The 15203-nt window shown below is 47.9% G+C and overlaps 2 protein-coding genes across 4 annotated transcripts in view; both read right to left on the bottom strand.

The window, feature by feature from the left end:
• Window positions 1-2028: 2028 nt before the first annotated feature.
• LOC6051454 (NADH dehydrogenase [ubiquinone] 1 alpha subcomplex subunit 12) lies at window positions 2029-2790 on the bottom strand. Of its 2 annotated transcripts, none has more exons than XM_038258055.1 (4): window positions 2741-2790; window positions 2574-2679; window positions 2232-2494; window positions 2029-2178 (listed from the first exon to the last, which is right to left on the bottom strand). In XM_038258055.1, the coding sequence occupies exons 2-4, from the start codon at window positions 2666-2668 to the stop codon at window positions 2102-2104; spliced, it is 435 nt and encodes a 144-aa protein (XP_038113983.1). In that variant the 5' UTR covers window positions 2669-2679; window positions 2741-2790; the 3' UTR covers window positions 2029-2101. The 2 variants fall into 2 exon arrangements, with proteins under 2 accessions (XP_038113983.1, XP_001867893.2); XM_001867858.2 differs by having other exon boundaries at window positions 2574-2676; window positions 2741-2779.
• Window positions 2791-5800: 3010 nt separating this feature from the next.
• The window catches only part of LOC6051459 (synaptotagmin-5), a 69536-nt gene continuing 60133 nt past the window's right edge, over window positions 5801-15203 (bottom strand). For both annotated transcript variants that reach the window (XM_038252629.1, XM_038252630.1), the window contains exons 5-6: window positions 7048-7238; window positions 5801-6983 (exon numbers count right to left, since the gene is read on the bottom strand). In XM_038252629.1, coding sequence (XP_038108557.1) covers window positions 6513-6983; window positions 7048-7238 — 662 coding nt within the window. In that variant the 3' untranslated portion in view covers window positions 5801-6512. The remainder of the gene's footprint in view (window positions 6984-7047; window positions 7239-15203) is intronic.

Raw genomic sequence — 15203 nt, 5'->3', positions numbered from 1 at the left:
TTTGGAAAGAACATTAAATTTCCAATAAGATTCACTCCAGCAAACATTTAAAAACACAAAGTTTGAGTCAAGAGAGGTACAAATGTAGCGTGACGGGACAACATCGTACAATTGGATCATTTTGATTGTTATACACAAAAGTGAAGAACTCTGCTCTCCTAGTAAGTTTTTGGAAAAACCCTTTTCTACAGTTGTTTCTAAAATAAAAAACGAAGATTTTGCTTCCTGGATCACCCAATTTGGTCAAATTTTGTTGAATTGACAGGTACTGCTTTTCGTGACGGGACAACGCAGATATTTTGCAAAAGAGGGTTTTGCTCGCGTTGTCCCGTCACGAAATGAAGCAATTGTGAAAATCTCTACTGACTAGTCAACTTTAACTAATTTGGGGTCGCTGAGCTCGAATATGACTCCTAGAATACTCCAAAGTATTCAGGGAATGTGCAATCCAAGATGGCGGCCAATATGGCGGTGCCAGAATATTCGATATTTTATAAAGAAATGTAACCGGAAATGAACAGGTCAAATTCAACTAAGGGTTGCTGAACTTGAATATGAGCCATAGAATACTCCAAAATACCCAGGGAATGTGCAATCCAAGATGGCGGCCAATATGGCGAAGCTAGAAAATTGAATTGCATTCCCAGAGTACTTATTCATTTATTTGGCACCGTATTCGGCATTATGCCGCACAGACTTTTCTAATGACTTTAGAATATTCTAAGGCTTATATTCGAGTTCAGCATCCACAAATTAATTAAATTTGACCTGTTGACAGCCTGTTACATTTCTGTATAAAAATTTCCAATGTTCTTGGTTCGCCATCTTGGCCGCCATCTTGAACTTCACATTTCCCGAATACTTTGAAGTATTCAAGAGGTCGTATCCGAGTTCAGCGATCCCAAATTAGTTAAATTTGACTAGTTGATTGAACTTAAAAAAAATTTATGGTGGTTTTTCCATTCAGTCGCCATATTATACGCCATCTTGAATATCTCGCTTCCTTTTGAGACTAAGGAAAATCAACAGGCAAGTTTGGATTCTGGAGGGTCGATTTAGTCTAGATCGATCAAAAACTGACCTGTTACACGATTTGCTTCTAGACACGAGAAATGAGCACCTTTTTTTGAATTCGTGCCTTGACCAAAAAATTGGCGTGACGGGACAACGCAAACTTGCGTCAGTCGTAACTCTGACTCCTTTGGACCAATTTTAGATTTCTAATAAGCATTTTGAAGGATTTTTCGAGTACGAAGAGAATCCAAAATATGATGCAAATCCGATTTCACGAACCATTGCAAACTAAACAATTGTAATTTTTCGTGACGGGACAACGCTTCCATTTCCCCCCTTTTTAAATGTCCTGTATAATTTTATTCCTACAGAATCTGCTTTTGCCAATAAGAGGGCTTGTAAAAGAGTCATTTTACTATAAAATTCCGTTTAGAATGAATAAATATCTGCATTCCATCCATTAATTTGAGCAATTATTTAAAAAAGTTGGGAAAATTAAAAATTTCCAACGTTTATACACTTTACAGCTTCTGCTCACAGATATGTTTCGAATAGGAACTTTGGTGTGGAAATATGTTTTTTGTGTTGTTCAAATAGTTGGAAAACATGGAAAATTATTAGAACCATCCAAAGTTCAACTTGAAAAAATGACTGCTTGGTAAACAAGTGCTATGAATCGGTCATGTTCAATTATCGATTTTCTATGATTTGTTGAACATTGGCCGATCTGTAAACTGTTCCGAATATGAGGGATGGCTGTAGTACTCCACTCGCGTGGGCTCCGTGTAGCCGGCTAAAACCGTTTTCGAAACGATGCCGTTTAAATCTGTACATAAATGTGTGCATCACAAATAGAGTTATCTACGTGCGCATGTATTGCGTGCACGTACACGAAAAAAAGTGAGGTTAAATTTTGTACCGTCCAGCAAAACAAATGGCGTGCTAGTGTACGTGAGAGCGGGCTTAGATAACTCTATGTTTCGGATTGAAGAACAACACAGTAACAGAAATCACTTACATCCACAATCGATCTCTTTTTCGCTAAGCAGCCTTTATTCGCTAAAAAAACACACAACAAATCATGTGCTTATTCCGATTTGGACGCCTTTTTCGGATCCCAGGCTTCAACTTTCGGGCGGGTCGTCGAGTACGGCATGTATTGATCTAAAAGACAACAAATTAGATTGTTTCAAACCAACCAGCGCCTTCAAACTCACTCTTCGTTCCGGACAGGTTCTCGCTGTGGTCCATCATCCAGGGGTACTGTGCGCGGCTACCGTCCCGGTTCGGCGGCAGGTCCGTCTTGTAGTGCATCCATCCGAACCAGTCGGCCGGAATCTGCGAGCCGTCGTACTCCAGGTTGAAGTGGGACGCGTACTCAACCCACCGGTTGCGACCGTAAAACTGGGACGGATCCTCAAAGTACTTGTTGCCGTACTTGTCCTGGCCCACCATCCGGCCGGCTTTCATCTCGTCCATCCTGTGCGGAGAAGGAGAAACGTTTGTTTGTTATTATTGTTCCGAATGCGAAGCAAAGTTACATAAGCGGTGAAACTTACCTGTAAAGCTTGTACAAACTGGCCCGGATGCCACCGTTGTCGGACACGTACTTCATCAGCTTGCCAAGCTTGTCCAGACCGACGTAACGAGCCATGGTTGCTGCTGCTGGGAGGAGAAATAACTTGGATTAATTTCGATTTGGGAATCTAGCAAATTTCGAACCAACTTTCTGCGATTCCGCGATGCAAACTGAGGGAAATGTCATCTCAGCTGATTGCTGTCAAAGATTTGCCGATAAAGTAGATTTTTGTTTGTACTAAAACGCGTGAAAGCTGTGAACGTGTTCCTGTTATGCACCGAGAAAAATCAACTGTCGGAAAGCAGTAAAACTTGTCCCTGACTCAAGGCGGTTTCAAAAAACATCCAAAAAGCAAAAACTGGAAATTTTGTTTATAGAAAAAACGAAGTTGACTTTATAGCTGTCGGCCACAATTGCTAGTACCAACCACTAGTGTCTTCCTTTTTATCTACAAGGACTTCGCCGCCCTGGGCTCCTAAGTGTATGAAAGTATGGCACGGAGCGACGGCGCCGAATACCCATATTTACACAAAGAATTTTAGAGCGCCCGCCGCGGGATTCGAACCGGCGTCCTCTGGATTGGAGTCCAGTGCGCGGTCCGATTGATCCACACGGGCGGGACAATCGACATCGGACATTTTGTTTATAGGACCTTTTCAAAAAAACTCCAGAACTTTTCTTTAGACCCTGTTATTTTGAGGACCTTGTTTAGGCCATTCTCTCGCTATTTCGCTTGTAAAGTAGTTCTTTATTGACAAAATACTGTATTTTGAGACTATTATTTCAACAGCAGCAAAACACTAACTTCAAATTGCCTGTTAGAGAAATGTGGGATGTTATCATACCTCCCACAATGCAATACACTCAAACCCCGGTGGTTTGACACCAACTGTTGTCAAACGAACGGGGTCACTTTTTAGTTTGACACCCCTTCTACACGGAGTTCACACACACTATCAAACGTTTGTTTTGATAGTGTGCGTGAGCGCCGTGTAAAAAGTGACAGTTCGTCACTTTTTAGTTTGACTTTGCCCAACCAACGGGGTACAAACTAAAAAAGTGTCAAACGAAAAAGTGACCAACCACTGGGGGTTGAGTGTAGAGCCATTCGAGCAGTTTTTGCTTTTTTCTACAATGTATTCCTTAGACTGTCTGCAGCGCGAAGTTTTTTAATTGTTTCAAATTGCGAGCAGTTTTAAATTTTTAGAACTGGCGGAAATGAATCTAGAACACGGTGCTCGCAACGCGCTGATCTAAATGTTGTTTCAAAAAAATGCTTTTAATTGTGTTCGTATGATTATCAACACAGCATCATAGTGTGTGTGTAAGAATACGTGGATATCTCTATATATCTGATTTTTTTTGAAACTGAGTTCTATTCCAGTTCCAAATCGTCTCAAGTTTGAAACAAACTCGTCGAGCAGTTTTATTCCGGTTTCAAAATACTGCTCGAAAAATAAAACTGCAACTCCGCGTTGCGGGTGGTCTGTTTCAGTTCTATTTGAAAAATGAAACAGCTAGAACAAAGTAGAGCCGCGTTGCAACCAGTCTTATGGGAGAACAGTCATTTCTACCACTCGAAAAGGGTGCCCCATTGTGGAATACTTGAATTTGACTGATGATTTCACACAGAATAATCATACATTTCATAAACGTATAACAAAGCTTTAAATTCATTTGTTCCAGCACTTGAAGTCTTTATTTTGTAAAATTATGCCGTCCTGCTGGAGAGAAGCAATCTTTGTTTACACTCAACCCCCGGTGGTTGGTGACGAACTGTTACTTTTTACACGGCGCTCACGGTTGACGGTTGATAGTGTGAGTGAACTCCGTGTAAAAGGGGTGTCAAACTAAAAAGTGGCCCCGTTCGTTTGACAACAGTTGGTGTCAAACCATCGGGGTTTGAGTGTACATCTGTATGATTTTTGGCGGAAAGCCTTGGAGTTGGAGAATAATGTTTTTTAACTTTAATGTTTTTAAGGGTTAAAATGGATAAAAATAAAAAAAAATATGCATGTTTCTATTGTGAAATTGGCTCTGGAATACGAATATGAAAAAAAAATATTAACAGAAAATGCTGTGGGTTCCCCGAGCAAAAATTTACTAAAAGAAAAAGTGTTTTTTTTTATATCTATTATTCTGCCTTACCTAAAGCAATCTCAGATGGTAGTTCCAGATGTCCTCTACAAGCTCCATGTCGAATCGAGTTGATATCTGGATGGAACACTTTTTTATTTGAGTTTTAAAATTGTTCTATTTTTCACTAAAATGTCAACAATTGATTTAACCAATTGAGATGAATTTTTAAATTTAATTGAATTTTGCCTAAGTTATACAGCCTTTTTAAGATTTTTTACGTTTTTGAACAGTACAACTTTGTGTCCCGATTTGCCCCACTTTCCGTTTACCTAGAGTGCTCATATTTTGGCCAGATGCTAGTTTTATACCCCTGAAAATTTCAGGCAGATTGGAGAGGTCCAAACGACGTCCTATACAAAGAGGTATGCCCTGTTCGTGGACTCGCTCTTAAATGTTCACAGTGATTTTTGACACGTTTTCTTTGATATTTCTTTGTGAAAAAAGGTTTTTAAAAGTCTGTCAGGTTTTTATTTTGATTTAAGTCATATTTGTTTACAAAACTTATAGTTTTGCCTTCCTGAAGAAAGGCTATAAAATCACTCGAGAAATGAACTTTGTAATTTGACCCCCACCTTCACTTATACATATCGACTAAGCATCAACCTCTGAACAAATGTATGTGTGGGATGCTGATAAAAATATTGCACTGGATTATCTCGGCGCGGGTTTCACCGATTTTGTCCGTTTTGGTATCATTCGATCCGACTTGGGATCCCATAAGTCGCTAATGAAAATTATGAAGTTTAGTTAAGTACCGTAAACTGGGGTGACTTTGATAGAAATTTGATTTGGCCACTAATTTTGATACATCCAATGTAACAGTCACATTTTTGCATATATGTTCGATAATAAGCTATCCCTTAATGCTTACATACTCAAAATTCTCGAAAATGTTTAGATACTATCCTATCAAAGTCACCCCAGTTTACGGTACTCCAAAAGTTATGCAAAAAAAAAAAACGATTTTAACAAAAGTTCGGAAGATTGTAAAAAGGGTGGTATTTGTAATAAATAAGCAGGGGGAAGGGGGTTATTAATTTCTCCCAGTTGAATCAAAACACTTCCAAAATAAGTACATACCTCTTGTTTTATTGGTATCTTGTTGTTTTTATAACATTAAGTAAATATTAAGAATTATCATACAGCTTGTTTTGTATATTGGTTTTTGTGTATTTTGATATATTGTTTTATTAGCAGATTTTGCTTGTTTCTTTTTGTTTTGCTATAGTATGTATATATATATTTCATATATATTCCCTTCTTCTGTAAACATTTCCCTCTTTGATTTCCTGCCTCTTTTGGAGTTCAATTCTACGCAATATATATTCTGTATATAGTGTAAAGATAAACCATTTTGCAGTCACATCGAGTTTCAACTTTGTTTTTGGGATACTTTATACGGGGATTCTGGGGATCGATAGTTACGTAAAATCTCAAAAGCTACAAAACAAGCCTTAAAAAGGTGTGTCTGTGTATAAGTTTAGAATATCTAAGCTAAATATGATAGACGCTTGGGTTTTATATTCAACAAGTTTGGAGGAAGAATCAACACTTTCTTATACGACCTGTTTAAGGTTTGTGTGTTTACACTGATGTTATAGGTAACGAGTTTGGTTAAACATTTAACAGAGTTACAATTTGTTTGCTTCATTTTCCTTGCCAATTCAACAGTCAGCAAATAGAGTTAGGTACATTGGACGTTTGTATGAAAAGTTAGCTGTGCTAGATTTGCTTGTTGTTTTTGTTGTTGTTGTTGCAGCAAGGTTCGAGTCTCGGGAGTTCACTTTGCCGACGAGGGTTTGGCCGGTGTCCGCCAGTCGGTCAGCACGATCCACTGGGCGGTGGCGGACCGGTTTCGGAACAGTTCCTCGAAGAACGCCTGATCTTCGGCGCGCACGTCCGGCCCGGTGCCGATGGTGGCCCGGCCCAGCACTTCGTTCTTCCCGAGCAGACTGTCGTGCAGGACCTGCAGCTCGATGGAGCAGCCTTTGAGCGCGTCCTTGGCAATGTCGAACGACAGGGCCTCGTTGTAGACCGGTGCCACCGTGTTCCGCGCCACGGTCGTTTTGCGCTTCTTCAGCCGTTTGCCGTCCGCGTTGTGCAGGGACACCTTGACGTACGGGTCCGAGGAACCGCGGGTCGCGTCAATGGCGCGCAAGGCGCGGGCCTTGATGATGACCACGGTAAGCCGCTCGGCCGATGGAAGATACGACAGGGAGATCATCAGGTCGCCCAGCTCTTGTTTGGTGTCCTGAAACGAGAAGATCCAAATGAATCTTTTAAATTCAGGCAATCAATTGGGAAGACCCCATTACCGTTTCGCTGCACGGTCCAAGCGCTCGCCACAGGTCGATCCGGTCGGACAGGTCGACGTTGGCCAGCGGTAGCTGGGCTCCGCCGATGACCACGTGGCGCGAGTACGCGTCAAAGTCGAACAGGAGCACCTCGAGGGTGCGCCGGCCGATCGTGGCCGGCCGGACCTCGAACACAAAGTCCTCGTCGAATACTGGAATTGAGAAAAAAAAGCAACTCTTATATCTAGCATATGGTGACCTCAATAATTCAAGGGTTATTATTGCTCCTGAACCTTCCCCCAGAAGCTGTGGCCATTTGATTATTTTATTATTGTCATAAGGGATTTGCTCCATATTCTGCAAATTCAAGCTATGTGCAATGGTATCCATGCTCGAGAGCAAAACGACCGTTCAGCTTTTGAGGTCCGAAGCAAAATGGGGTAAAAGGGTGTTTATGTTTTTTCTCTATAGCTTTGAAATTTCACATTCCACCACGTTATAGGAAATAGCAAAAAAGTCTGAAAATGACCGTAAAATTTCAACCCATCACTTGCAGCACCGTGAGCAAGAACTCCGCTTCGAGCATGGATTTTCCTGCACTCAGCATTGTATCCTGCAGCGAATGGAATACGTACAATTGTACAATGTTTCGCGGATCGCCAGACCGTCATGAACATAAATTTCACTCTGAATTCCGCTTTCTCCGCTGCAAGCATATAGATATTGCAGATTGGAAAACTGTGTTCAGCACTGTTGGCACGTGGAACGGAGCGTAGCCCGAACAACTATTAAAGTTAATTTGGCTTGCAGATTCGATCTCAATTGACGCCATAAATTATAACACGTTAATTATGGGATTCGTTTATCAGGGAAGGCGAGATAGCTGTTCCATGTCGGGCTTTGAAAGGTTCAAAGTTTCGAAAATGTATGAAATGGTTTAAAAATCGGTAGATTTTTCTTAATTTTTATTGAGGTAAACTTTAAAAAATAATAACTACAATACTATTCATTACTATTATATACACTGAGAAAAAAATCACACTAGATATTAAAAGGAATCGTGCATAATAAAGAGGTTTCGGGGAGGCCGGAATAAAACACGCGGTTTAAGATTAGCGAAAAGAAAAATAGCGTGTATTCTCTTGAGTGGTTTGTCACAGACTGGTAGCGGAAGTGCAGCTGTCAAACAGCAGCAGCCCGCGTGTGCCCAGTGGGCTTGAGCGTCGTAGGGGCGAACAGAGTGCGGTGGTTGCCAACTTATCACCCCTGCTCAATCACAGCACGTCTCCTCCAATCCCAGCTTGGCGCGAAGATCCTTGAAGACAGCTGCCGGTAGACCCTTGGTCATGATGTCCGCTTGTTGCTCCGCAGAGCGCACGAACTCGATCTCGATCGTCCTCTGCTGCACCAGCTCCCGCAGGAAGTGGAACTTGGTGTCCACGTGCTTCAGGCGCTTGCAGTCTCGAGAATCCTCGGCAATCCTGGTAGGGCTTCAACGTTCTCAGCTTCTCCTCTCCTTTCACCAGCCTCAGCCGGTGCCCCATCGGTGTCGAGATCGGCTTGCAGTCGTCCATCCGGAAACGCTTCAGGAGGCCATCGAAGTAGTCGCGCTGACTGATCTTCAGAACTCCTTTCAGCTTGTCACGTTCAAAGCGCATTCCTAGGAACTGCTTGATCTCACCTTCGTCCGTCATCTCGAACTCCTCGGTTAGCTTCTGCTTGACCGCTTCCAGCACTTTCAACGACGTTCCGGCCAGGAGAATGTCGTCGACGTAAAGTACCAGGATCAGCTTCTTGTCTCCAGCTCCTCGGGTGTAGAGACACATGTCGTTGGCGCTCCGGACGAATCCGAGTTTGCTGATGAAGCCATGGAATCGGTCGTTCCACGCTCGGGACGCTTGCTTCAACCCGTAGATGGAACGGTTCAGCTTGCAGACCAGACCATTCCCCTGCTGAAACTCTTCCGGCTGGGTCATGTAGATCTCTTCAGCTAACTCACCGTTCAGGAACGCGGTCTTCACGTCCATCTGGTGCACGAACATCCGATTCTCGTTGGCCAGCGCCAACACCGCCCGCAGCGTGTCCAACTTCGCCACAGGAGAGTAGGTCTCGGTGTAGTCGAACCCGGGCTTCTGCGTGAAACCTCTGGCGACTAGTCTCGCCTTGAACCGGTCCGGTTTCTCAGCGTCGCCCCGCTTCACCTTGAACACCCACTTGCAGGTAACGGCTTTGCGTCCTGCAGGCAACTTCACCAGCGTCCAGGCGTTGTTGCGCTTCATGGAGTTCATCTCGTCTTGCATCGCAGCTCTCCACTCGTGCCAATCGTCCCGCTTTTTCAGCTCAGGGACCGAACTCGGGATGTCCTCGATGAAGTTCATCGCGTTGAGTGCAAAACTGGCGTACTCAACCTCGAAATCCTTGTGCCAAGCGGGAGGGTTCTTCGGTCTTTGAGGTCGGCCGCTGCCATCAGCTTCCTTAGCTTCGGGTTCATCGGCAGCACTGCTGAACTCGTCTTCCGAAGTCTCGTCTCCATCGTCGGCACAGCTCGCGTCATCGACGCAGCTCTCTTCATCGGATTGAAGTGGCACAAACTGCGAGTCGGGTTGCGCGACCTGCTGCTGCACCGCGACAGACTCCACGAAGTCCACGTCGCGCGCCGTGACGACCGTCCGTTTCTTGGGGTCCCAGACTCGATACCCGTTGTGTGAGTACCCGACGAGCGTTCCTTTCCACGCCTTGTCATCCAGCTTTCGGCGCAACTCCTTCGGGACGTGGACGAACACATCGCTGCCAAAAACACGAATGTTCGACACGTCCGGCTTCTTGGACTCCCACAACTCGTACGGCGTTTTCTTCATCTCGAGAGCAGCGGTCGGGCTTCGGTTCGTCAGGTAGGCCGCCGTCAGCATGGCTTCCCCCCAGAACTTCTTGTCGACGCCAGCATCAGCAAGCATCGCCCGCGCCTTCTCGACTAGCGTCCGGTTCATGCGCTCGCTCAACGGGTTCATCTCCGGCGTGTAGGGGACAGTAGGCTCCATCCGGATCCCCTTTTGTAAAAGGTGCAGCGGGCAGTAGAAATAAAACCGCGTGTACGTTTGTCAAAGTTATATTCGAGAGTGGTAACAGCAGAGTGAAAATATCTGACAGGAGTTGAGCTACACGCTAAAGGGCGTTTACTCATTTCTTCTTGTTTACTAATCTACCACAGACAAGTGGACAGCTTAAATCTCCAACACACCTCCTTAAGCTGATCCGCTGATCCCCATCGCTGATCGGTTGCGCTCCAGCTTGATCCGTTCCAGAGACTTTGTCAGGCCGTCCGCCGTCTGCTCGTCCGTGCTGACGTAGGTCAGCTTCACGATCTTCTTGTCGAGGGCGTCACGGATATAATGGTGACGAATGTCGATATGCTTGGTACGCGGCGTGTAACCTCCATTCTTGGCGATGCAGATGGCGCTTTGGTTATCGCAGCGTAGCTCGATCGGTTGCTTTCGTCCCAGTTGAGCCAACAATCCGTGCCACCACGAAGCTTCCTGAACAGTGGCAGCCAGAGCCATATACTCGGCTTCACAGGTTGACAGCGCGACAGTCGGCTGTCGTTTGCAGCTCAAGCAACTGCACCTCCTTGCAGCATGAAGATGTAGCCACTTGTTGACTTCCGGTCGTCCAAATCCGATGCCCAGCTTGCGTCGGCGTACCCGACTAGCTCTGTGTTGCCGTGCTTCCTGTAACGCAGCTTCAACCCGCACGTGCCTCGTAGGTACCGGAACAGGTGTTTGACTGCTTCCCAGTGCTTCGGCCCAGGATTTGCGTTGAAACGACTCAGTTGGTTCACTGCGTGCATGATGTCCGGCCGGGTACAGGTGGCCAGATACATCAGACTTCCTACGGCTTCGGGGTAGGGAACTCGTTTCATCTTCTCCGCCTCGTCCGCCGTTTTCGGCGCCATCTCCTTGATCAGCTTCACGCACGGGTTCGATGGTGTCGACACGGGCTTGGCGTTCTGCATGTTGAACCGGGTGAGCATCGATTCAATGTATGCTTGCTGGTCTAGCGCGACACAGCCTTGTCCGCGGGTGACGCGGATGCCCAGGCAGCTGCTGACAGGTCCCAAGTCCTTCATCCGGAATGTGCTGCTCAGCTTGGCCTTGATCTCGTTCTTCATCCCTTCGTCATTGGAAACGATCACGACGTCGTCGACGTAGATTGCGACGAACAGTATCTTTCCGTCGGCGATCCGGTTGTACAGGCACGGGTCGTACTTCGAGGAATGCAGACCAAAACGTTTCAGTGCGGCGTCCAACTTTCCGTTCCACACTCGACTTGACTGCTTCAATCCGTAGAGCGCTTTGTTCAAGCGGCAGACAAGGTTGCGTCTGGTCGGGTCCTCGAAACAGGGTGGCTGCTCCATGAAAATTTCCTCTTCCAACTCGCTCTGCAGGAAGGCGGTTGTGGCGTCCATCTGGTCCATCGACAAGTCATATCTGGCGGAGAGCGCGAACAGATATCGCAGGGAACTGTGACGTACGACTGGCGAGTAGGTTTCGTCATAGTCTTCCCCCTTTCGCTGCGAAAATCCTTTCACAACCAACCGCGCCTTGTGCCGATCTACATTGCCACTCGCGTCGTGCTTGGTCTTGAAGACCCACCGACACTTGATGGCCTTTCTGCCCTTCGGTAGTTCCGTCAGCGTCCAAGTGTCGTTCGCCATCAGCGCCTCGTACTCGTCGAACATGGCCTTCTTCCAGCTTGCAGAGTCCTCTCGAGACAGCGCATCCTTGTGGGACAAGGGATCGCCGTCGACTGCCAGACTCCTGGCTGTGGCCACCACGCAGCTCGTGTCGCGACTCGGCGGAACCGGGTCATCGGATTCCTTCGACGAGTTGTCCTCGCTGGCGTCGTCGTCGCTGGTATCGGTTGATTCGACCTCCTGTAAGGGATTGGGACGCGGCAAACCTCTGAGCGAAACATGGAAATCATCGTACTTGCCTGGAAGTTTGTGCTCCCGACCGCTGCGCCTCAACTCCGGTGACAACGGAGGATTTGAAGATGATTGCGGTGGGAGCACGGAGGTCACGTCGGTCACTGAGCCAGCTGTTTCCTCGAACCCGAGAAACTCGTCTTCGCTGTTGTCGACATCCGGGACACGGTCCGTGTCGGGATTCTCCAGCTCGTTCTCGGAGGCGTCGTCGATTTCCACAAAGCGATTCGGCGAACCGCTTGCTGTCGGCGGCACGTACGGTTCGATGTCCAGCCGCACCACTTGCTCTTGACGTTGATCCTCCTGCTTCTCCAGTACGCCTTCGTTGATGAAGCGGACCTCGCGGCTGCTGAAGACTTTCCGTGACTGCGGGTCGTAGAACCGATACCCTTTCACGTGTAAGTCGTAGCCGACAAAGATGCACTCGTGCGACTTCGGGTCCAGCTTCCGTCGCTTCTGTTTGGGGATTTGGACCATCGCTTTGGTGCCGAAGATTCTCAGGTGCGATAAATCCGGCTTCTTGCGTGTCCAAACCTCTTCCGGCGTCGATTCGTGACCTTGCGTGGGAGACCGGTTGAGCAAATAAACAGCTGTGCCTACGGCCTCCGCCCAGAACTTCTTCTCCAGTCCAGCTCCGAACAGTAGACATCGAGCGCGCTCAACGATTGAGCGGTTTCCGCGCTCGGACATGCCGTTTTGTTCTGGGGTGTAGGGGTTCGTCGTCTGGTGCACGATGCCGTGCTGTTTCAGGTAGCTTCTCATACCGTTGTTCACGTACTCCTTCCCGTTGTCACTTCGCAGCACCTTCAGCTTGCGCTCGGACTGGCGTTCGACCATCAGGTGGAACTCCTTGAAGGTTCTCAAGACTTCCTCCTCCGACTTCGTCTTCAGGAAGAACACCCACATCTTCCGCGAACGGTCGTCCACGAACAGGATGTAGTATCTGCTTCCAGCCATAGATGGTACTTCGAACGGTCCGCAGATGTCGGTGTGAACCACATCGAGCATCCCGGTAGCGCGCGAACCCTTCTTGTTGAACGGCTGTCGTGTGTGCTTCCCCATCGGGCACACCTTGCAGTCCTCCTTGTCGGCTCCGACGATCTTGATCCCGTTGGCGAGTCCACTGGCTAGCTTTCGAACGCTCGGCAAATTCAGGTGTCCCAGGCGCTGGTGCCAGACCTCGAGACCAACCGCAGACGAGCAAGCGAGTGCGCTCTTCGTTTCCTGCGATCGCAGATCGAGCTTGAACAGTTCCCGGTAACGAGTTCCAGTTGCCATGACGTCACCGTCCGAGTTCAGCACCTTCACTCCAGCGGAGTTGAAGATTACCGTGCAGCCTCGCTTCACGATCTGGTTGACGGACAGCAGGTTCGATGACAGCTCCGGGATGACTTGCACGTCATTCACGACGATCGGGGAATCCGGGCAACTTTTCGGGATGAGCTGCATCCGCCCCTTCGCCACGACCTTCATCGCCCCTCTGTTGGCTGCAACCACGGTGCCTCCATACTGCTGAAGATCCTCCAGCATCGCGTCCGACTTCGAAAAATGGTTCGATGCGCCGGAGTCAAAGTACCAGTTGTCATCCTCCTCGTTGAGTGCCGACAACACAGTGCACCAAGCACTTCCGTCCTTCTTCGGCTCCTTCATCTTGCAATCACGAGCGATGTGACCGTAGTTGTGGCAGCGCCGACATTTCGGTCCTTTGGATGTGCTCGGGTGACTGCTGGGTGGATTGCTCTGGTGGCTTTTCGTCGACTTCTTGTGCGCCTTGTTGCTTGCGAACGCGGCCCCCTCCGACGGAACAGACACCTCCTGCAGCAGCTTCGTCTTGATTAGATCCCCTGTGATTGCTTGGCCGCAATTTTCCAAGGCCATAATCATTGGACGATACGATGCTGGCAATCCGTTGAGCAGGAACGATCCGACCCACTCGTCCGTCACGTCAAAGCCGATTCCGCGCAACTGGTGTGCGGCCTCCAGGATGTCGGACACAAACGCTTGCATCGACTCGCTGTTGTCCAGCCTCGTCGACGTCAGTTTGTTGATTAGCGCCATCCGTCGAGTCAATCCGGAATCCTCGAAGACATTTTCGAGCTTCGTCCAAGCTTCCTTCGCCGTTTGCACCCCCCTGAGGTGGTGGAAGTTTGATTTGTGGACCATGAGGATGATCCGCCCCTTGGCCAACTTGTCCATCACCGGGTCGACCACGGCGCCTGCTGCCGGTTCAACTGCGTCCCAAAGGCCTTCAACCTCCAACATCGTCTGCACAGCGAACTTCCAATCCGACCAGTTTTCACGGCCCATGAGGAGCTCCATCGGCGGCAGATTCGACAGGGTTTGCTTTGTGGCAGCGCGCCCGGGAGCATCAGCTCCGTCCCCGCCCGTGGACATTTCGATCGCGAAACTTCCGAAAAACCCGCGGCGAAAACTTTTTAACTCGAACAAACGCGTTCGAACAGGCCCATAACCTGTAAAAGGTGCAGCGGGCAGTAGAAATAAAACCGCGTGTACGTTTGTCAAAGTTATATTCGAGAGTGGTAACAGCAGAGTGAAAATATCTGACAGGAGTTGAGCTACACGCTAAAGGGCGTTTACTCATTTCTTCTTGTTTACTAATCTACCACAGACAAGTGGACAGCTTAAATCTCCAACACCTTTTGCTTGCAGAACCCCTCGAAGCGCTTGTTCCGGTACTCGCCGCCGTTGTCGCACTTCAGCCGAGAGATCGGCCGCTCGAACTTCGCCGTCACCAAGGCCTCGTACTCCTCGAAACACTCCATGACCTCGTCCTTCGAGCGAATCAGGTACACCATCACGAAATGGGTCCAGTCGTCGATGAACGTCACAAAATATTTCATCCCGTCGAGTCCCTCCGGCGATACTGGACCACACACGTCGGTGTGTACCAGTTCGAGCACTCGCGACGATCGACGACCTTCACGCGGTGGGTGAGGCTTCCGCGTTTGCTTGCCGACAACGCACGATTCACACACGACGGTATCGTCAGTCCCGGTGGTACTGAGATCGAGTCCGGATACCATCTCCTTCTGCACCAGACACTTGAGGCTTTGCTCGTTCAAATGTCCAAAACGACGGTGCCAGAGCACGAACCCCTTCCGCACGCGACCGCACGTCAACAGCGAAGAATCGTCCGTACCGTGCCGAGCCAGAAAGTTCATTTCATACAGCTTGT

The sequence above is a fragment of the Culex quinquefasciatus genome, chromosome 2, assembly GCF_015732765.1.
Source record: "Culex quinquefasciatus strain JHB chromosome 2, VPISU_Cqui_1.0_pri_paternal, whole genome shotgun sequence".
Classification (NCBI taxonomy): Eukaryota; Metazoa; Arthropoda; class Insecta; order Diptera; family Culicidae; genus Culex; species Culex quinquefasciatus.
This window is presented reverse-complemented; position numbering and strand designations above follow the sequence as displayed.

What these genes read in the sequence shown, in the direction of transcription:
- LOC6051454 (XM_038258055.1), bottom strand. Translation starts at nt 2,668, where the DNA reads ATGGCTCGTTACGTCGGTCTGGACAAGCTTGGCAAGCTGATGAAGTAC. An exon ending in AGTTTGTACAAGCTTTACAG is followed by an intron (nt 2,495 to 2,573) that starts GTAAGTTTCACC and finishes TTCTCCGCACAG; the next exon opens with GATGGACGAGATGAAAGCCG. An exon ending in GAACCTGTCCGGAACGAAGA is followed by an intron (nt 2,179 to 2,231) that starts GTGAGTTTGAAG and finishes GTTGTCTTTTAG; the next exon opens with ATCAATACATGCCGTACTCG.